Source organism: Mixophyes fleayi, chromosome 2, assembly GCF_038048845.1.
Source record: "Mixophyes fleayi isolate aMixFle1 chromosome 2, aMixFle1.hap1, whole genome shotgun sequence".
Taxonomy (NCBI): Eukaryota; Metazoa; Chordata; class Amphibia; order Anura; family Limnodynastidae; genus Mixophyes; species Mixophyes fleayi.
The window spans coordinates 40250615-40273623 of NC_134403.1; the positions used below are offsets into that span (position 1 = coordinate 40250615).

Below are 23009 nucleotides of genomic sequence, written 5' to 3' on the forward strand. Positions count from 1 at the left end.
GCTTGTTTGTCGAGGAAGCAGATTCCATTATAAGTCTGATCTTATCAATCTTGTCCTTAAAGTTGGAAGCAAGATCTTGCGCACTGATTGTAGTCGGAGGGTTTGGGGTGGGATGGTTGAGAAGAGATTTAATTGTGTAAAAAGGCGTATGAGATTACAAGCCTGAGCAGAGATGAGAGATTGGAAGAATGTTTAGCTGTGGCCAGAGCATTTTTCTAGGAGTGGTAGATAGAGATAGCAGTATATGCGAGCAAATCATTAGAGGTACAAGATCTACGCCAAAGATGTTCTGCTTTGTGAATAAGTTTCTCAAGATGTGTTACTTTAGTGTGCCACGACTAACATCAAAGTCAACACAGAGTATGTAGAGTAGCTTAAGACACTTTATCAAGGGCAGTTGCTAGGGTTTGGTGAAAATGTGGTATTGCCATATCAGGAGAGGCGAATGAAAACATTGGAGCGAGAAAGTGGTGGAGAGAGGTGGAAAGGCTCCTTGTTGCCACATGCGGCCCATTGTAGATTTATGAAGTTGAAAAATGCAGTGGATAGTGAGCCACCTCTCAGCAAAGGATTTCAGTTTCTTCTCCTCCCTCTATTCACAATATACAAGGCTTAACTATTTCCTTCTCTGGCATTGTCTTCTCCACAGGTTTTAACTTACCCAAATAACTTGAGAACAAAAAGTAGATTGTAAGGTTTAGCTCTTGACTTATGTCCATGCATGGTAAAGGCTGAAGACAATGAGTCATCCTCGGTAAGGCGCTTGAGAATGGAAGTAGCAGAGACCAGCAGGGTGACAGACAGCCTCTTCCCCATTAACATCTTCACCCTTAATACCGCTTGTTCATTCCTCAGTTCTGTTATACGGTTCTGATTGTAATGAAAACAAAATGAGTGAAGAACATTACCATTACCCTTTAAAAAATAAACAAGTGGAGCTGTGTTTTCGAAAACACAAGCACATAAAAATTGGTGGGGGGGCGATGAAGGATTTTAAAATAAGTTGTGAGTTTGCTTTTTTCATACCATATATATTAGCCTGGCGAGGGGACACTATGAGCGTATTTTAGGATGGACTGAACCCTTAATCGGGCCCTGGTTGGCACATAGTGTCTGGTAGCGTCTTAAAATAACATGGATCAGTTCACCCTTCCCTCTTTCTAATCTCCCCTCTCATGGGCTGAGTCCATGGTCCAACTGTCGCCCTCACAATTAACAAGTCTGTTGTAAAGTAAGAATGGTTACACATCATCATCATCATCGTTTATTTGTAAGGCAACACAGTCAATATACAAATTACACAAATACAAATTAAACATAATAACAAATCATACACAATTATAAGTAGCAAATATATACGTACAAATTCAAAAATAAGTACAAAGTAAATATAAAACCATAAAAAAACGTTTTTTAACATAAATAATGATGTAAAAAATTATTTATATTTTAGATCATTAAGACTATAATAATAGTTGTAGTAATGTTCCTTTTTTTACAATGAAAATATTTAATTTAAATAAAATGTAAACAAAAATGAAAAGCAATAACTGTACTAATACACTTATATAAATCTTTGCAGCTCCCACTGACATCCTAGCCTAGGTCATGATGATATACTAATAAATTCCCAACAAGAACAAATAAACCACAGCTGATAACGAGAAAGATCTGTTATGCTACTGACAATACTTATCACTGGTGAAAGATTAATTACATCGTTTTAAAGTGGAAACTATTAAATTATATGAATACCGATGTTTGCCAGGGTCAAAGATGGCTGCGGGGTGACATCTCCTTGACAGCGCTCTTTTCTTCTCTCCAGTCTAGCTATAACCTTGGCCGCGCCTCCTTTATTCCAACCAATAACACGCGGGGGCAGGTCAGCACGCTGCCGCTGATTGGTCCCCGGTGGAAGGTGCTACGCGTTGCTCAGTCTAGAGGTGACTTGCTGGAGCGCCAGCTGTCAGTGTGATCTTGCGGACATGGCCTTCTGTATCCCGCGGCCCGGGGCTCCCCTGTCCCGCACTGTAAGTATCCCCCAGCACATGCCTTATAGGAGCGTACCCCACGGCCTGTGACCAGCTGCTGGCAGCCAGGAGCGCACATCCAGAGAGCTGGCAGCAGGCAGACATGCGTTGGTGTCCTTGGGAGGGTCTACTGGCAGTGGGCACTGGTGGAGAGGGCAAGTCTGAGCTGGCACCCAGGGGCAACCGTGTAAAATGTCTATTGTCACTTGTATCACTAAGACCTGTAACATTAACCCGGTACCATACAGTGAAGCTGCAGCATGCATTGTATGCTTGTACTGCCCATACTGATTGTTATTGTGATAGCTTCTGTATCAAGTGTTTCTCACAGTCGCACCTCTTAGATTGTGAATCCATCTTTATTTTCTGTTTCGTTTCATTGTATCATTGGGGCAGCACGGTGGCTTAGTGGTTAGCACTTCTGCCTCACAGCCCTGGGGTCATGAGTTCAGTTCCCGACCATGGCCTTATCTGTGTGGAGTTTCTATGTTCTCCCCGTGTTTGCGTGGGTTTCCTCCGGAGGGCTCCGGTTTCCTCCCACACTCCAAAAACATACTAGTAGGTTAATTGGCTGCTATCAAAATTGACCCTAGTCTCTCTCGATCTCTCTTTCTCTCTCTCTCTCTCTCTCTCAAATTTAGACTGTAAGCTCCGATGGGGCAGGGATTGATGTGAATGAGATTTCTGTACAGCGCCGCGGAATCAGTGGTGCTATATAAATAAATGGTTATGATGATTGTATCATAATTTGAGTTATGTCAGAGGATAACACTTTGATTATTGTAATAATAATAATTGCCATCTTTGGGCCTGATTCATTAAGTAAGGCAAAAAAATGTTTTCTCACGGAGAAAACCATGTTACAATGTCAGGGGTGCACATAAGTTAAATACTGTCTGTTTTTTTTCATGTAACACACAAATACTTGATAGCTTATTTGTACACTGAAATTTAAACTTGCCCTACCCCAACTATAAATCTGCCATCCCATTTTAAATTTACCTTCCCCTTTAATGCAACATGGTTTTGCCAAGGTGAAAAGTTACTCCTTTTTTTTTCATTTACTTTCTTTAATGAATCGGGCCTTAAATCTAACTCATACTGGTTTTCCAGGGGTAAGGTCCATTGATAGACAGGATTTAGAAGTATTTTCATTTGTTGTCTTTACAATACAGAAGTCCTTGACTGATGGTATTCATTGTTATGTCATAATGCTCCTCAACTAACTTGAGTATGTGTTTTCAGATGGTGCATATTAGTCATTCAAAGTTAATGACATTTTACAAATCACAGTAGTGTCTGAAATGTGCTCGGTGCCCTAGAGCTATGCTGTTTAGTGGTCATTCATGTCACTGACAAGGTTATATCAGCTGGGTAATAGTAATTTTATTCTTCTAAAGAGTCTAAAATCTAGACATTGCATTTCTTAGAACTAGCGCCATATTCTGTGAAGACTTGTATAGTCCAAGTACATTTTGCCAGGTAAACCATTAAATAATAATGTGTTTGAAATCCACATTGGGCATTGCTGTGTAATTGTAGAATGTATCTTTACCGATTGTAGTGCAGCAATGTCCCATCTTATTTGATGTCTATTTAACGTTGGTGCTCAGTGGGCAGCAGTAAGTTTAATTTTGCAGCGATACAAAATGTACCGCTGCTTGAATTTACCATGCCAGGGCTCATTGGCAAGATGGCGTTCGGTTTTTCATGCTAGCTTTTCACTGCTTGTTAGATTTGGATCACATTGCAATCTCCATAGAACTCTATGTGGACTGCAGGGACCAGCGTTGGAGAGGTTAAGGCAGGTGAGAAGTCTTAGGTACAGTTGTATCTATGGACCCTGTAGCAGCCATAAGGTTCTCTATGGGTATTGTTAATCGCGTGAACTGATGATGTGTTGCACTATATGTAATCACCCATACTTGTGCTTTTTACAGATTCATAGATACTTAATTTCTGGAATGCAGGGGGACTAAGGAACATATAGAAATAATATGCCTGTGTCAGACACAATGAAAAAGTGACATGAATTTGAAATGGAGGGTTTGATCACTTTAATAGAAAGGAGGAGCTGGTATCTGTAGCTGCAGAAGACTGCATATCGTTACAAAGATCACTTAATATAAATGTGGTACAAAGTGTCAGCACCAGATATAAACACATTGTGGCAGTCTATTTTTGATTTATGCTAAGGGGGGAATTCAATCCCCCCCGCATTCCTGCGACGTTAAAACTATTACCATTATTACGGTAGTTTTAACCCGGTTTTGAGCTGCCAGCAAAAAGCCAGCGTTGAAACTACCGTAATAACGGTAATAAAGCGCATTATTACCGTAATACCGGTAATAATGCACAGGCCGCGTTACTTTCACTCGTAACGCCAATTCAATTCCCCCCTAAGAGTCTTACCTTTATATTGTCTATTAGCAAAGCAAGTTTTGAATCATTTTTTTTTGGGTGGGGGGGTTTTCCCCATAAATTAGTATGTTGATATGTCTGTACAATACCTTATCTACTAGACTTTTTCAATGTCATTGACCAAAAAACATACTTGGATTTTTGGCTGATCCATAAATTGTCCAGTATTTCTAATTATTCACACAAATGATTTGTTCGTCACCAGAACAATTTCCTAATCGCTCTTAAAACTCTATGAGACCTAAACTCATGTATTAACATCTTGTTTGTTCTGATCATTACACTGGCTTGATGTATAATTCCATGCACACATAGCTCATATCCTATGCCCAATAATAACCGTAATCTATGAACGGACCTTTTTGCTAAATGTGTTTCTCTCACAATTGTACTTGCCTGCATGTGCTCCTGTATTTCTCAGACTAACCCCTAATGTACAGTCATGGCCAAAAGTTTTGAGAAGTATTGGTTTTCACAAAGTTTGCTGCTTCAGTGTTTTTAGATCTTTTTGCCAGATGCTGCTATGGTATACTGAAGTAAAATTACAAGCATTTCATAAGTGTCAAAGGCTTTTATTGACAATTACATTAAGTTTATGCAAAGAGTCAATATTTGCAGTGTTGACCCTTCTTTTTGAAGACCTCTGCAATTCGCTCTGGCATGCTGTCAATCAATGCTTGGAGTTTGTCAAAATTTGTGGATTTTTGTTTGTCCACCCGCCTTTTGAGGATTGACCACAAGTTCTCAATGGGATTAAGGTCTGGGGAGTTTCCTGGCCATGGACCCAAAATTTTGATGTTTTGATCCTCGAGCCACTTGGTTATCACTTTTGCCTTATGGCAAGGTGCTCCATCATGCTGGAAAAGGCATTGTTCATCACCAAACTGTTCTTAGATGGTTGGTAGAAGTTGCTCTTGGAGGATGTTTTGGTACCATTCTTTATTCATGGCTGTGTTCTTAGGCAAAATTGTGAGTGAGCCCACTCCCTTGGCTGAGAAGCAACAACACACATGAATGGTCTCAGGATGCTTTACTGTTGGCATGACACAGGACTGATGGCAGCGCTCACCTTTCCTTCTCCGGAGAAGCGTTTTTCCAGATGCCCCAAACAATTTGAAAGGAGATTCATCAGAGAATATGGCTTTACCCCAGTCCTCAGCAGTCCAATCACTGTACCTTTTGCAGAATATCAGTCTGTCCCTGATGTTGTTCCTGGAGAGAAGTGGCTTCTTTACTGGGACATTTTGTCTGGATATTTTCTTTAATACAATGGTGCAAATAGCAAAGCTGATCAGACATTTGCTTCCATCTGTTTTATTTGCAGTAGGCTAACTGAACCTTTTATTTGGTTGGTTGCTGTGGCTCTCTGCTTGTTGCATAGCTCTCTGCATTGCTGTGTTACTGCCAAATTTGTGGTTATAGACACATGGAGCTGTGCTATGCTCGCCAAGTTCTCTGCTCCTGGAACAATGCCATGTTTCACTGCTGGTTTGTGCCCATTTGTTTTATCAGTATTCAATCTTTATATTGAGCAATCATTGCTTGTTGTAACAGTCAAATACAATGGTTGGTGCCAAAGATTTTTAACTGTGCAGAAGTAACTGCAATACATCTCTACTACAAATTGCATAATGACAATATAGTCTAGGCAAACACACAGAGCTGTTTATTTTATGGCCTCAGAGTTTGAACAGCATGTTGTTTTAATGTTATTGACTATTCATGACGACTGTGATTTGTTCAAAATTTAGCATTTCAATGCTGTATGCGATCTTTCAAACTTAAAAATTACTTGTTTTATTGTAGAGGATGTTGGTTAATGCAACAGGCGAGCTGACATACAGTTGTGGCCGTAAATATTGGCACCCTTACAGTTTTTTCTAATTATTTTTTTTCCAGAAAATTGTTGAAATGAAACAATATTTTATTTTGGTATCCGCATATGTATTTCTTTATTTTGCAGTGGAATAAAACACAGAAAGCCAAAAAAACGTACTAAGTCATGGCTTATTCCACACACAGATCCTTAAATTGGCCAGGCAAAATTAGTGTCACCGATTTAGAATTAGTTGCAAATAATTGGATTAACTTGTTTAACATTGGTCACTGCAGTCCTCATAGAGGGAGAAAAGAAGGGGAGAAGAGGGAGAGACAGAAAAAATAACATTTCAATGCAATGCAGAAACTTGGGGGGAGATAATCAGGCCCCCTGGGCAATTTCTTCAGGGCGGAGTAATCTGGGGTTAAAGGGGTTGCCGGGGCAGGAGAACCAACCAGGATAAATGATGGAAATGCAAGAACAGTACAATCATCCATCTCTGTAAATTATACTTCATGGGTAAGGCAACTACATGAGAAGATGGGATGTAAAGGTATGTAGAAATTGGGGACTTTTTTAACTGATATTTGGTTATCTAAATTCATAACTAACCTAAAACAAATTAACCTATCAACTAAAACTGAAGTTTGTGTCACAATTGGTTACTAGATTCAACATATTATAGAACAGAAGGGAGGTCATCTCCAGACCAGGACCATAGATGAATATTAATATGGGTCAAGAAACATGAGCTATATGAACTAAACAAAGACCTACGTTTCCAGCTATCTAGTAACATAGTTGATGAGGTTGAAAAAAAAAAAAGACACCAGTCCATCAAGTTCAACCTATTTTGGATCTACTGCGATCCTGGACTTCTATTTGAAATTGATCCAGAGTAAGCAACCGCCAATCTGTTTCAATTGTGAAAATCTCCCCAGACCCAATATTGCAGTCCTATTTTTACCCTATATCCACTACTATCCTTCATTTTAATTAGCGGTCGTTTCTCTGGATACACTTTTCCGCTAAAAATTTGTCTAACCCTTTCTTAAACATATCTATTGAATCTGCCATCACAACCTTCCCTGGCAATGAATTCCATATCTTGACTGCCCTTACTGTAAAGAACCCCTTCCTTTGCTGGTTGTGAAATTTCCTCTCCTCTAACCTTAGGGGGTGACCGCGTGTTCTGTGTGTAGTCCTTGGGGTAAAAAGTTCCCATGAAAGTTCTCTGTATTGACCCTTAATGTATTTGTACATAGTAATCATATCTCCCCTTAGACGCCTCTTTTCTAAAGTAATCATGCCTAAACTGGCTAACCTGTCCTCATAATTTAATGACTCCATACCCTTTATCAATTTTGTCGCCCTTCTCTGAACCCTTTCTAATTCCAGAACTGTACTGTATATTCAAGATGAGGTCTTGCCAACGATTTATACAGTGTTTGTCCTTGCAGCTGCTGCTTGACATTGAGCACTATTGCTAAGTCTACTGTCTACAAGCACTCCCAGATCCTTTTCCATTATAAATTCTCCTAAATTAATACCATTTAATTTATAGATTGCGTTCTTGTTTTTGATCCCTAAATGCATAACCTTACATTTATCTATAGTAAAATCTGAGATGGTACTTCAGGATCTAATAATGAAATTTAGGAATATTAGATTGAGTCCTGTAACTCAAGTCACACTTTGTTTATCAAAGTGATGAATGAGATCTTCTTCTATTACTTGAGACTTTGCGCCAGCCCTCTCCACTCACTGAAGGGAGTGAAGATAGAAGTGACGCGAGATTGTGCCAATCCGGAACAAGGATTTTAGGAAGGTTGAGACCTTCACAAAATGATTTGATTTCAGAGTGATTGTGAAGAGTAAAGACTTTACCTTCTTGGTTCACTTGGATGCTGAAAGGGAACCCCCAACAAAATTTTATAGAGCGTTTCTTAAGTTCATCAGTGAGGGGTTTCAACATCCGCCTTTGTTGAAGGGTGGACTAGGAGAGGTCCTGGAATATCTGGATCTCATGATCATTAAATACTAGACGAGAAAGGCCTCAAACTTTTCTGAGTATAAGTTCTTTTACTGTGTAGTAGTGAAGTCTACAGATAATATCACAAGGCTTGTCAGAATGTCTAGTTCTTGGGCGAAGGGCTCTATGGTCTCTATCGAATAGAATTTGGTCACTAGAGTCTGCCTCCAGTAATTCGTTGAAAATCTTAGTGAGAGAGTCTATAATTGCCTGGGGGGAACGTCTTCTGGTACTCCTGATTTTAAGATTGTTTCTTCAACCTCTATTGTCGAGATCATCCAATATCTTGCGGAACTCAGCAGAATCTTTTGCTTGCTGCGTGGAAAATTCTTGAAGTTTATCGATACGAGAGTCGGTTGCTTCCTTGTATTCTTCCAATGATAGCACCTATCAGAGATCTGAGTGAGATCAGATTGAAATGAAGCAATCTGTGACAGAAGGGTCTCCTGGGTTTTAGCTTCAAATGCCTGGATGTCTGATTTTGGTGGGTAGAGTTTTTAAGTGGGGTAGAATTTCACCCAGATCACATCTATCCTGTATGTTTGACTCAGGCCTAGAGGACGTATTCTGAGCTGACCCAGACATATTTCACTAACTTAGTAGAGATGGGTCTGGAGAGGATGAGAGAAAAGCTTTACTGGAAAAGAGCTGATGGAAAGCAACTTGTGTCATCGGTTCTTTTGCTTTCTTTTAGACTTTCTTTGAAGGAGCTTTCTTGCCTTTCCCCATTTAATACCACGTGTAGTCATAGAATCTTTAATTCTATGTAGGAGTTGCCTTACAAGATAAAACCTGGTCATGAGGCACCCCGGAACCCATTCCCCAGGGGGGTGGGGGGGTGTTCGTCGGCCATATTTATGAAGGTAAACCAGACGTAATTGCGGAATAATTAAGATGATTCATCAGTCCGCTAGAAAAATGAATGGTATTAATAAAAATGTAGGACTTTTTTTTTCAGTGTGTTGGCTTTGATATAGAAGTATATTGATGGAGGTTGTAGTATGAGAAACTTCCACTAGCAGAACTCTGATTCTACAAAGTTATATGCAGACAGGATTATAAGGTTAATAACCCCTATAAAGATCTGAAGATATTTTTAATTGAAGTGAATTTAGTAAAGTACTTTGGTTTCTTGTACCAACAATGCTCTTGTTCTGTTGAAGTGAAAATATAGATAGTTCAAAATGTCTCTCAATGCTCTTGCTAGAGATATAGAAACTGCTGCTGCAGATGTTGGCAGAGTACAGCTAGACAGTGGTCTTAATAACTCAAGAAGGTGCTATCAAGATCAGTTTGAAGTCTAGCAGACTATGAGGTGGTGAAACGCCAGGATATTGGATATATATTATATTGGTGCGAGTCTCTCCGCTTAGTTGGAGAACACAGTGTTGGTCAGGAGGGAGGTCTCCCACAACCGGAGCACTCGCCATCCACGATCACAGTGCACTGCACTGCAACGAGTATCGGCCTCTCCCAGCGTCTCCACAGGGACAGGTCCCTCCTCCAGACACCTCTGGACCTCACTCCTTGATCAGCTCCAGTCTAGGGTAAATGGCAGCATGCAGACATCTCCAGACCCCACCAAGGGGAGGCAGCAGCTCAACAAAAACCCGTCAGGTTTGGGAGGTGTCAGGGCTGATAAGTTTGAAGAACCTCCGGGGACTGGGGATAGGTACCCAGTATCTAAGATGGCGAGCCCGTCGCAGTACTTCTTGGCGGGAATGCTGGTGGTCAGAGTGCCGGGGTGTGACAGCTCCCATTCAGTACTTTAGAGACAGGATACACATGGAGCTTGAGCCAAACACGTCTGCCTGACATTGCGGCCAAACCACACCCCTTTTTTTTTTTTTTTTAAATGTCCTTCTCATGCAGCATTGGAAAATCATTTATCGTGTGTGTGTAGTTTTTTGTTTGTATACTTGCTATTTAGCAAGGATTGTGTCGGTCCTTGGCCGCCCCATGCTTTTCTCTGGAGGGAGTTACGGCCAGAGTTAACCCTTTTTATAGGTGGGGAGAAGCCCCATCTTCAATAACGCTTTTCTCCTTTTGATAAATAGGCCCATTAGTGATGTTATCAAATGTGATGCCTTTTTCTTTGTATTTAAAATTAGTTTTAGAGTAGCAGTACACATACGTATAAAACAAAATTCGTCTGAAATTTATTTTTTATTTTTAACTATTCAAATCACATAGACAAATGGGTGATTATCACACCTAGTAACTAAACAACGACCTTGTGTGTTCTGTTTGTCGCCCAATAAATTTACATGTTGCTTCCAGAATTGAGTACTTATCATAGAACTATTCCCCATTTACTTCATACCACCATACTGTCTGCTTCTCTTAGTTGTATTTTATGTATAAGTGAATTCACTACAATTATGTTCTTCTTTTTCTAGGCATTGCAATATGCGTGCCGTTACGCATCATCACAGCGCACTGTTAATGTAAGTATTTAGTTTCATGTGTTTGTCCGTCAGTGTTTGGGTGTAACCTGACTGGGTTCCAGTAGCCTGAAAAATATTGTACATTTTATATGTAAAATTATATTTTGTTTGAAATACATTACCCGGTGGTCCCTCTTTTTGTATGTGAATAGACCAAGTATAAGTAGTCGCATTCACAATAAACCATAAATTATTGTCCTCCTTCCTTCTGACTTCTTGGAAAGTCAAAATTTCAATATAATTGTCTACAATTTTGAGAGTAATATCAAGAAAATCAGTGGTTGAGGTATTAGAATGTCCTACAAATGTAAGATTATGGGAATTTCTATTTAAATGAGTAATGAAATCAGAAACAACTGATTAATCCCCCTTCCATACAAAAAAGTGGTCATCTATGTATCTCCTGTAAAGGACCAGGTTTTCCGCAAGCAGTAATTAACACTTTATATATTTGGTTTATGCAATTGTGTTTCTTTTATTATGTTTTTAAATCTAAATTTATTTTTATATATCAATTTTTAAGAATAAATAATTTATGGTTTATTGTGAATGGGAACGCGACTATACTTATTACTAGCGCAGTTACTATATACTTTATCCTTTTTGTCTATGTATTGGGATATTACCACTATCCTATGTGACAGCTGCTTTCAGTTGGTATCTTTCATTAACCTGTTAAGCGCCTATAGGGGTATCGCCTATGGTGTATGTGTGCGCCTGGTCTGTAATTACGCTAGATTGTGAGACGTAGACACTTTTAGTCACTATTACGTTTGTGTATAGTCCATGTGCATTAGTGGATTTACTTAAGTTTGTGACACAAATATTTCTCCACAACAGAATACCAGGACTTGACTACAAACTTCTGTAAACATTATTTCATGTAAGCAGTCATGGCAGAAATACAAGTCGCATTATAGCTGAAGGCATGAATGTTATTTTGCTCTATCTATATGGCATGCGGTCGACAGCTAGACATTCAATTGGTCGATCTTTAGATAGTTGACGACATTTCAGATGTCAACAGTATTATAGGTTTAGGGATATTATTGTCGACCTAGTAATACTGTCTACGTTTGCACCGTTGACCTAGTAATACTGTCTACGTTTGCACCGTTGACCTAGTAATACTGTCTACGTTTGCACCGTCGACCTAGTATTACTGTCTACGTTTGCACCGTCGACCTAGTAATACTGTCTGCGTTTGCACCGTCGACCTAGTAATACTGTCTGCGTTTGCACCGTCGACCTAGTAATACTGTCTGCGTTTGCACCGTCGACCTAGTAATACTGTCTGCGTTTGCACCGTCGACCTAGTAATACTGTCTGCGTTTGCACCGTCGACCTAGTAATACTGTCTGCGTTTGCACCGTCGACCTAGTAATACTGTCTGCGTTTGCACCGTCGACCTAGTAATACTGTCTGCGTTTGCACCGTCGACCTAGTAATACTGTCTGCGTTTGCACCGTCGACCTACTTTCCAACCCTGTCTGTATTACGGTGTCAACCATATAAATGTTGCTCGTTTAACTGTCGAACATATGTATGGCACCCTTTTAAAATAATTGTATATATTTTAAAGCGGAGATATCTAAGCTGTGTACATGCTGGGAATTGTAGTTCTACAACACCTGGAGGGCTACAGGTTATCTAAGTGTACTTTATGTAGTGACTATTGTTTTCATCTGGCTTATTGACCTGCCAGGGAACACTGGGAACTGCAGTTCAGTAACTGCAGCGTAGGAGGCACGGTTAATAGATCTTATTTTGCTGCTTATCTTTAGTTTTTATATTAATGGTTTTGTTACTTGTTGTCCTGCCAGGAGGTGGTCATTGCAAGCGCAGTAAGGACGCCAATAGGATCGTTCCAGGGGACCCTGTCATCTTTACCTGCCACTAAACTTGGCTCCATCGCCATTAAAGCTGCCGTTGAACAAGCAGGTACGTAAGTGATTTCCTAGTGATGGATTCAGCATCACTTGACGTGTGTCAGAGGATTGGAGTCTACATACAGTGCTTATAAAAGTATTGATGTCCTTTGGTGTTTTCTTACATTATGGAATCAGAATAAATTTCAGGAATTCTTACTGATCAAAAAAAATACTCCATAATGTAAAATAAAAAGACAACTATAGATTTCTGTTTTTATATCTAATTAATTGCAAATAAAACAAAGATACTAATTGATTCACTGTGCACCTATATAAGCTCTGGAGCTCCTTCCAAAGTTACCTAATTACTTGATGAATTAAAGTATTTCAAAATAAATACACCTGTCTGTGAGTAGTCTCACACTTGGGGCTAGATTTACTAAGCTGCGGGTTTGAAAAAGTGGGGATGTTGCCTATAGCAACCAATCAGATTCTAGCTTTCATTTATTTAGTACATTCTACAAAATGACAGCTAGAATCTGATTGGTTGCTATAGGCAACATCCCCACTTTTTCAAACCCGCAGCTTAGTAAATCTAGCCCTTGGTGTATTTTTAAAGAGCTTCATCGTGAAGATCAGTGAAAATTCAGGGCAAAGCCAAGAAAAGATTATTTAAAAGTATCAATCAGAGAAAGGATATAAGAAGATACCAAGGGCTCTTAATATCCATGGAGCACTGTAAAGTCCATTGTAGAGAATATTGCACAACTGTGAATTTGTTTAGAAAAGTAGGTCATCCAAAATTCAGCATTTGTATGAGGACACTTGTTAGAGAGGCTACCAACATTCTTATGACAACTCTGATAGAGTTGTAGTCTTCTATGGTAGAGATATGGGGTGGAGGGGGGCTGCCTATGGCACAAAATAGCCCAGACACACAATACTACACTTCACACGAGGTGGCAAAAGAAAGCAGTTGTTGAAGAAATATTATTAATTCTCACTTAGAGTTTTCCAACATGTGGGAGGAAGATTATCTGGTTTGAGGAGACCAAGACTGAACTTTTTAACCTCAATGTTTAAGCGCTATATTTGGCTCAAGCTCAACACCGCACATGTTCCCAACAACATTATTCCTACCCGAAACATGATAGAAGGAGTATAATGCTATGGGGATGCCTCTCTGCTTCACGGTCTTGAAAATGTATTAAAATAAAGGTCGAGATATAGACCAATCTTGGTGGAAAACCTGCTGCAGTCAAGAGACCTAAGACTTGAGAGATTTATATTCCAGTAGGACTGTTACCCAATCATACAACATAGGTTGGCTTAAATACAATAAAATCAATGTCCTTGAGTGACCCAGTCAAAGCCCAGACCTTGATCCCAATTGACAATCTGTGGAATGATTTGAAAGTTGCTGTTCACCAACCGTCCTCATTCAGCCTTTTGCAACATATTGCAAAACGAATGTGCACCAAATTGCAGTGTCCGAATCGGCAAAGCTGACCTAAATTAGCACAAATACAGTCATGGCCAAAAGTTTTGAGAATGACACAAATATTATTTTTCACAAAGTCTACTGCCTCAGTTTTTATGATGGCAATTTGCATATACTCCAGAATGTCATGAAGAGTGATCAGATGAATTGCATTCATTTCAAAGTCCCTCTTTGCCATGACAATGAACTTTATCCCAAAACAACATTTCCACTGCATTTCAGCCCTGCCACAAAAGTACCAGCTGACATCTGGTCAGTGATTCTCTCGGTAACACAGGTTAGTGTTGACGAGGACAAGGCTGGAGATCACTCTGTCATGCTGATTGAGTTAGAATAACAGACTGGAAGCTTTAAAAGGAGGGTGGTGCTTGAAATCATTGTTCTTCCTCTGTTAACCATGGTTACCTGCAAGGAAGCATGTGCATTCATCATTGCTTTGCGCAAAAATGGCTTCACAGGCAAGGATATTGCTGCTAGTAAGATTGCACCTAAATCAACCATTTATCGGATCCTCAAGAATTTCAAGGAGAGAGGTTCAATAGTTGTGAAGAAGGCTTCAGGGCGCCCAAGAACGTCCAGCAAGCGCCAAGACTGTCTCCTAAAGTTGATTCAGCTGTGGGATCAGGGCACCACCAGTGCAGAGTTTGCTCAAGAATGGCAGCAGGCAGGTGTGAGTGCATCTGCATGCACAGTGAGGCAAAGACTTCTGGAGGATGGCCTGGTGTCAAGAAGGCCAGCAAAGAAGCCAGCACTTCTCTCCAGGAAAAACATCAGGGACAGACTAATAATCTGCAAAAGGTACAGGGATTGGACTGCCGATGACTGGGGTAAAGTCATTTTCTCTGATGAATCCCCTTTCAGATTGTTTGGGACATCTTGAAAAATGCTTGCCTGGAGAAAGAAAGGTGAGCGCTGCCATCAGTCCTGTGTCATGCCAACAGTAAAGCATCCTGAGACCATTCATGTGTGTGGTTGCTTCTCAGCCAAGGGAGTGGGCTCACTAACAATATTGCCTAAGAACACAGCCATGAATAATGAATGGTTCCAAAACATCCTCCAAGAGCAACTTCTCCCAACCATTCAAGAACAGTTTGGTGACGAACAATGCCTTTTCCAGCATGATGGAGCTCCTTGTCATAAGGCAAAAGTGATAACCAAGTGGCTCGGGGATAAAAGCATTTTTTGTTAAAATTTTGGGTAAATGGCCAGGAAACTCCCCAGACCTTAATCCCATTTAGAACTTGTAGTCAATCCTCAAGAGGCGGGTGGACATACAAAAATCCACAAATTCTGACAAACTCCAAGCATTGATTAGGCAAGAATGGGCGTCCACTAGTCAGTATGTGGCCCAGAAGTTGATTGACAGCATGCCAGGGCGAAATGCAGAGGTCTTCAAAAAGAAGGGTCAACACTGCAAATATTGACTCTGCATAAACTTAATGTAATTGTCAATAAAATCCTTTGACGCTTATGAAATGCTTGTAATCTTACTTCAGTATACCATAGCAACATCTCACAACAAGATCTGAAAACAGTAAAGCGGCAAACTTTGTGAAAACCAATACTTGTGTCATTCTCAAAACTTATAGCCATGTCTGTAGTCTCACAGATACAATTGCAACTTAAAATTTCTACCAAGCATGAAAACAACTGGGGAGGGATTTTAGACGTTTGTTTTTTTTATTTGCTTTTTTACATTTCGCATCATTTTGTGTAGATCAATGGTAAGGATTTCTGCATGTGATAAAATGTGAGTGAATAGTTGTTATGGCCACTGTAGATGCCTTCTTCTGTCTTATCCAGGTATTCCAGCAGAGGCAGTGAATGAGGTCTATATGGGCAATGTCCTGCAAGCTGGGCAGGGACAAGCGCCCACGCGGCAGGCCACACTTGGCGCAGGTACATTTTCTCTGTTTGCTAACAGTCAACACTTGGAGTGTTAGTACAAACATAGATTAATTACTGTGTCTTGTTTCCTTGGCTGACTTCAGGCCTACAGATCTCTACTCCTACCACCACCATCAACAAAGTGTGTGCCTCGGGAATGAAGTCCGTCATGCTGGCAGCACAGAGCCTGATGTGCGGGCACCAGGTGAGGTCAGGCTATGTGAGGGCACTGCCAGGTGTTATCTTTGTCATAAGAGCTCAGTATGTCGTCTTGATGATTTCTTAAGCCTTCAGGGAAAACGTACCCTTCATCCAGCCTCCAACTTGCTTTTATTCTCCTGCTATGCTTGTACCGGTGCAAGTATGATTTCACATCCACATTTCTTACTGTTCCACCAAGGACCTGTATGTGGTAGCAGATAAGCAGTGAAGATGGCACTGGACTTCCCAACATGTGATAATCATGTATATGGCCCATAGGCCATAGCTGGAAAGCCTGTGTTGTCTGAACCAGTTTGGTTTGCTCTTTTACCACCTTATCATATGTAGCTCTTCTATAGCAATAAGGCTGGTGCTGGAGAAGGCAATATAAGATACTATGGGGAGAGTGGGACAGCACATGGACAACCCTTAGGAACCAGTCATAGATCCCATAATTGTACTTATCTGTAATTGTATAGTCACTTTGTCTTTCCAGACAAGTGCTCTGTCCTTAGTCACAGTTTATTGGTCTCCAGTCACCCACTTAATGACCTCTATGTATAGCCTGTTTCTTGATGATTTTCTTTATTCTCCTTTAATCAGCAAGTAATGGTGGCCGGTGGGATGGAGAGTATGTCCAACGTTCCTTATTGCATGAGTAGAGGAGGTACACCATACGGAGGAGTCAAGCTGGAAGATTTAATTGTTAAAGATGGACTGACTGATGTCTACAACAAGTTCCACATGGTATGTTATACTATTGTGCAGGCCCTATACGTGTGTGTGTGTGTATGTATGTATGTATGTGTATCTGTGTATAAATGTGTGTGCGTCTACATGGAATATTTTAATCCTCTGTCAAAATTGCTACAAACTTAATTAGTTTGTTTTAAATTGAAATGTAATTACACTGTATTTCACTGGAAAATATTTTTTTAAGTGTGTGAGTGGATGATTGTACAGTATATGCATTAAGTTTTTTGCTTGGGTCTTTTAAATTTATTTTAGAAGAACCGTTTCAGCTATAATAACTGATTTTATATATAAAATATATCTGTATACAATGTTCTATGTGTTTTATGTGCCTGCAGGGAAATTGTGCAGAAAACACTGCTAAGAAGCTCAGCATCGGGCGGGAGGAACAGGATAATTATGCCATCAGTTCTTACACCAGAAGTAAAGCCGCCTGGGACTCTGGCTTATTAGCACATGAGATCACACCTGTCACTATTTCACAAAAAGGTACAATATTATCAAATGCTTTATCTGTTCCAGATCCTATGTCAAATATAGATTTGAAATAAATTAAAAATGGCAGATTGGGAACTTGTGTACATAGTGTTCTGGATCTGCATTTTCTCCCACCCAGGTTAAATGCACACTGAGCTATATCTCCTTCCTGTGTGAGCCAGCACATTGGTTACACAGTATTACTAACTACCTGCAGGATAGTAGTGATGACTAAAGCCACTGATGGGTTGTATCGGTGAGACTAAGAACACCACAGATTCATTGCAGCCATTGGCCACACTGAAATATCAGACAGTTTGCCTAGTATTGCAGCGTTTGTCCTCAAAATGAACGCAATGCACAATTAGTGATCTTATGTTAATCAATAGATCACAATCGGTCATGTCTGTAAATGCAATGACTGCTATTGACCTGTCCGCCTTCCAAACGCGCCAAAAGTCCCCATTGTTATCTGGGAGTGATCCGTCCACCCCACCTAGCAACAAACAGGCCAACATGTGACCAAATTGGACGGTGATGCAGTCACTCAGATTTTGCTTGGCCACCTTCACAACTTGTGTGCAGACAATTTAATTTCCTTCATTAAATCGAGGTTACATTTCATAGCATAAAAACCACACACACTATCATCATCATCACCATGTATGTATATAGCGCCACTGATTCCGCTATGAAATAAGACTTCCAATATCTGTTCTGCTGTCATATTCTGGAATTTTCATCTGAATTCACAAAATTCCCAAACACTTAATAAATATCATCTGATGTTAATAAGGAACAAGTCTTCTGGGTGTACGGTGAGAAGTAATCTCCTTCAGTGACCTGAATGTTCTGTCTCACAGGGAAACCCGATGTTGTTGTACAGGAAGATGAAGAGTACAAGCGAGTAGATTTCAGCAAGTTTCCAAAACTCAAGACTGTCTTCCAAAAGGATAATGGTGAGGATGGTGGTAGAATTACTTTGAAGCAAATCAGTGCTCTATAGGAGGGAAATATTGATATGAACGTCATAACACAGCAGAGTAGTATAATGAGAATTGAAGCAGACTCTCTAGATCGCTTGATGCAATAGATCCACCATACCCTTAAACATGGTTTCCCCAAAGTGTTGGAGGGTAGCAGCAGATGGGGCTCTTTGTTATTACTGTTAGCTCTGTCCAGTGATTAAGGGTCTGTGGAAAGAAGGGATTGGATTGAATGGGAAAGTTATAACACAAGGGTTGGTGGTCCTCAACTGCTTCTGAGACCCAATACACCCATACAGACAATTCTTTATCCCTTGTTGAACGCAGCTAAAAGCCCCCTTCTATTGCAGATTTGGTTTTAAGACAAAGACACAAACTATACTTTTTTCACACTTTGGAACTACAAGCATTCAGGGACCAGCTAGAGAACCGTTGGTTGCTGAGGTCTGACCTAGATTGGGGACCATGATATTTCGATGACTTTTCTATGGATGGTTTTGATGCATTTCTTTTGACCTTGTTTCTAGGGACGGTAACCGCAGCCAATGCTAGCACGCTGAATGACGGGGCGGCAGCTTTGGTCCTAACAACGTTGGAAGCAGCAGAAAAGCTGAAAGTCAAACCTCTGGCACGAATCCTAGGTATTCTTGATTTATTTACTTTTATTGAAAGTAACATTTACCATGTAAATCTACAAATTGGGATGGAAAAAAATATTATTTGGATGGAATATTAAATGAAATGAGCTGTACTGAGGAAGAAATATTGGTGCTTGAGTACAAGGAACACGTATGAATACACACATCCCATTATTATTATTATTATTATTATTATTATTATTATTATTATTATCATTTATTTATATAGCGCCACTAATTCCGCAGCGCTGTACAGAGAACTCACTCACATCAGTCTCTGCCCCATTGGAGCTTACAGTCTAAATTCCCTAACGCACACACACAAGCAGACAGGCTATGGTCAATTTGTTAGCAGCCAATTAACCTACCAGTATGTTTTTGGAGTGTGGGGGAAAACCGGAGCACCCGGAGGAAACCCACGCAAACACGGGAAGAACATACAAACTCCACACAGATAAGGCCATGGTCGGGAATTGAACTCATGACCCCAGTGCTGTAAGGCAGAAGTGCTAACCACTTAGCCACCGTGCTGCCCTTGTGAAATACAGTATTTCATAAAAAGACCTAGGTAATATGGTATAGTTTAGTTTCTTGAGCAGTGAGGGTCTCTTTAAATCATTTGCATTTTTTATCTATTTTGTTTCTTAAACAGCATTTGCTGACTCTGCAGTGGATCCTATTGACTTCCCTATCGCACCTGCATATGCAATTCCCAAGGTAGGAAATGTTATTTCTAGACCATTGGAGACTATAAATATATGTACTTAGTTGGCTCATGGTATGTAAAGCTGTCATTCCCAAGAATAACTGAGCACTTTTTAGCTTTTATGATAAAAATTATGTAATAAATTCTAAAATGTAACATTTCTTCTTGACCATTTAGAACTCCCGGAGTCTATATTATTCTCGCTTTCTTGTATGGTCTGTTTTCAGATTCTGAGTGCCGCAGGTCTAAAGAAAGAAGACATTTCCATGTGGGAGATCAATGAAGCGTTCAGTGTTGTCGTATTGGCCAATATAAAAATGTTAGACATTGACCCTGCAAAGGTCAATATTAATGGAGGAGCTGTGTCTCTGGGACACCCCATTGGGTGAGTGAAGTAAACCACACGTAGAAATATAGATTGTTTCTTTGTATCTAGTTCAAATTTGAATATATTTTTCTAACACCAATGTAAGGAAAATAATAGTCAAATTGAGGATGTATGCAGACAACTGGCAGGCAGAGGGGTAGAATATTTATGTATAGACATAACCCCATAACCACTAACTTTGTTCCTCTGTCACAATGCGCTCTGAAAAATTGTTCTTCTCCTGATCATGTGATCTCGCAAAATTTAAAAAGGAACGAATCTTGAAATTTGTTAAGACAGAATAAAGCATCTTGCTTACATGGGGTGAAGTCAATGGACCGTTGCAGCTCTGCTCTATTTTTCTAGAGACTGGGATGTTCCAGACTGTCGGCAGTATTGTTAATGCCCTACCCAGTAAACTTCAATTTTTACATGAATGGGAAGTTGACAAATGGCAGGGCAAGTGGTTATAGCATAGAGCTGAGCAGATCTGGACTATTTGAGAAATGTTGTACCCCAGCTATGTAAAACTCTGTATATTTAAATGTTAAAGTTTTGGGTTATCCTATAAATAAGTGCTTGTATTGAAGCCAGCGGTCTTTAGAAAGGTTCGGTCACAATTTTCCAGAGTGTGTTTAGTGCGACAGAACAAACGTTGTCGCGTTGGCAGTCACAGGTGTTTAAGAATAACCTGACTTTGTGTGATGAGTTAGAGGAAGAGCCAGGGAATAGGGGGCGTGGCTATAAGAATCCAACATTACCAGCTGTCAGATCTCTGCATTCCATTGACAGGTGATAGTAATCTTAGTCTCACATCCAATCAAATTTCATTTGATTAATTTTTACAAAAATGTAATTATAAAATTATGACTTAGAGGTTACTTATCAACTCTTGTGAGAGATATAGGGTATCGAGAAGGCAATTGCTCTCCATCTTGCATCTCCTGCGTTAAGTTGTAGGTTTATGATCCACACGTGGCTCTCTAGCATATTGGAATCTCATGCTGCCACTTTATGATCTAGAAGGTCGTGCACTTCTTATATTTCACCACTTCGCACTATATAGTGCTTGCAACTGATCATACTATTTGTTTCCTCTCCAGAATGTCAGGAGCCAGAATTGTTGGCCACATGGCTCACGCCTTGAAGAAAGGACAGTTCGGCATTGCTGCTATCTGCAATGGTGGAGGAGGATCCTCAGCAATCTTGATAGAGAAGTTATAGAATCACAAACCAAACCTGCAGGCACGACATGGGTGCAGCCTACCTCCATGCACTTTATAATCCGTATGGTTTGGTATCTGTTACATCGGTCTAAAACAGACTGGGCAGAGTGTGGCTCTCCAGTTGCTGTGGAACTACAAGACCCAGCACAGCAGGCGAGCTGGGACTTTTAGTTCCACGACAGCTGGTGAGCCACAGGTGTGTCTGGTATGTGCAAACAACAAAATCTGCTTCAGCAAACTAGCATGAATGTAAGAAGAATATTTTGGTGCTTTAGCTGACTTGGTTGTCTAGAACCTTGGATCTCTAGAACCGCTCCTGAGAAGCTCAGGACTGGTTGTAGAGGTTTAAAGATCCACCGGCTATTGCTCCATCTCTGTATCCATGAAATTGTATGTTCATTCCATCTCTGCACAGAGGCAAGTGTAGGTCTCCACCAGTTTTTTCCTATGCTGTAGGCTGAGGACATAGCTGAAGATTTTCTAGTTTGCAGAACGAAAAGTGACAACACAAGTAAAAAAATATGAATCAAAACTCTTTGCTGATGCACCTGTATCTTACATTACTGCAAAGAAAACATCTTTTTATATCATCTAAAGTAGATGCCAAGGAGATTACTCTTATACGCTATAATCCATTTTTATACAGCAGTCTGTACAATGACAATATGATCCTTTATTTAATAAAATCAAAGTTAAACATGGATTGGTTTTTGTTTTCTTTCTTTTGTCCACAAGTGTATGCAACACAAGATGGTCCAAATATGCTGAATAAGTCTGATTAGAGTAAACTAGCCACTAGTATGTGACTTTGTATCACTGGTATTAGTGGTGCTATATTAATAACTGGTGATGATGGTAAGAGTGGATGCTGCTATTAATAACTTAGAATGGGAAACTCTGATACATTGACAGAAGGAGGATCCGTTATTTGATTTCAGCTTCTCGTCAAACATTGTAGGACTCGTACACAGTTGTACGTTTAGCATGAGCTGCATTCAATGCTTGGTTCATTGAACCCTGTAAAGCAGATCTAGCCAACCTGTGGCTGTCCAGATGTTCTGAAACTACAAGCCCCAGCATGCTTTGTATGTAGATAACCAGGGTATGCTGGGACTTGTAGTTTCACCACACCTGGAGAGGTACAGGCTGGCCAGGCGTGCTGTAAAGGAAGTGGTGACAGTTCTGGGATTCAGAATGCGTGCTGAAAGGACATATATGTAGGATGTCCTATTGTCTTCTGTGTGTGTTCTGTGCAGCATTCACTTGGAACACTTGTGTGGATCTGTGCTTTCTTTATAGGGTTCAATGAACTCTATCTGCAATGCTGATTAAATGTACCACAGGCCAAAACACTTGTGTTTATGAGATGTTGCAAGGTAACCTATATTTATTACTTTCACTTGACTGCTAAAAGCAAATCTCTGGTTGGTGGGTTGGATAACGGCATATTTGTTCTAGGTGCACCATAGTATTTATAGGACTGTACAGCGAAATATGTAAAAGACAGAGATAAATCTTGACATGGTGACAAATTAACTACTACATAAAATAAAAATATCACTTTATGGTTCTTAACTGGAGGTAAAAGTGGACATATTTTAATATAATATTGAATTGTGCATTTAAAATGATTATATAATATGTATA

The 23009-nt window shown here is 40.0% G+C and overlaps 1 protein-coding gene across 1 annotated transcript; it reads left to right on the forward strand.

Moving 5' to 3' along the window:
• Positions 1 to 1922: 1922 nt before the first annotated feature.
• Positions 1923 to 22063, forward strand: ACAT1 (acetyl-CoA acetyltransferase 1). The gene is made up of 12 exons (XM_075198837.1): positions 1923 to 2030; positions 10702 to 10749; positions 12573 to 12690; positions 15925 to 16020; positions 16113 to 16213; positions 16813 to 16956; positions 17301 to 17451; positions 18303 to 18398; positions 18953 to 19066; positions 19716 to 19780; positions 19997 to 20154; positions 21240 to 22063. The coding sequence occupies exons 1-12, from the start codon at positions 1986 to 1988 to the stop codon at positions 21358 to 21360; spliced, it is 1257 nt and encodes a 418-aa protein (XP_075054938.1). The 5' UTR covers positions 1923 to 1985; the 3' UTR covers positions 21361 to 22063.
• The last annotated feature ends 946 nt before the right edge of the window (positions 22064 to 23009 follow it).

Bases quoted from the DNA above. Each gene is read 5' to 3' on its own strand.
- ACAT1 (XM_075198837.1), top strand. From the start codon at position 1,986: ATGGCCTTCTGTATCCCGCGGCCCGGGGCTCCCCTGTCCCGCACT. The intron at 16,214-16,812 runs GTGAGGTCAGGC...TCCTTTAATCAG, and splicing joins GCCTGATGTGCGGGCACCAG to CAAGTAATGGTGGCCGGTGG. The intron at 20,155-21,239 runs GTGAGTGAAGTA...TTTCCTCTCCAG, and splicing joins TCTCTGGGACACCCCATTGG to AATGTCAGGAGCCAGAATTG.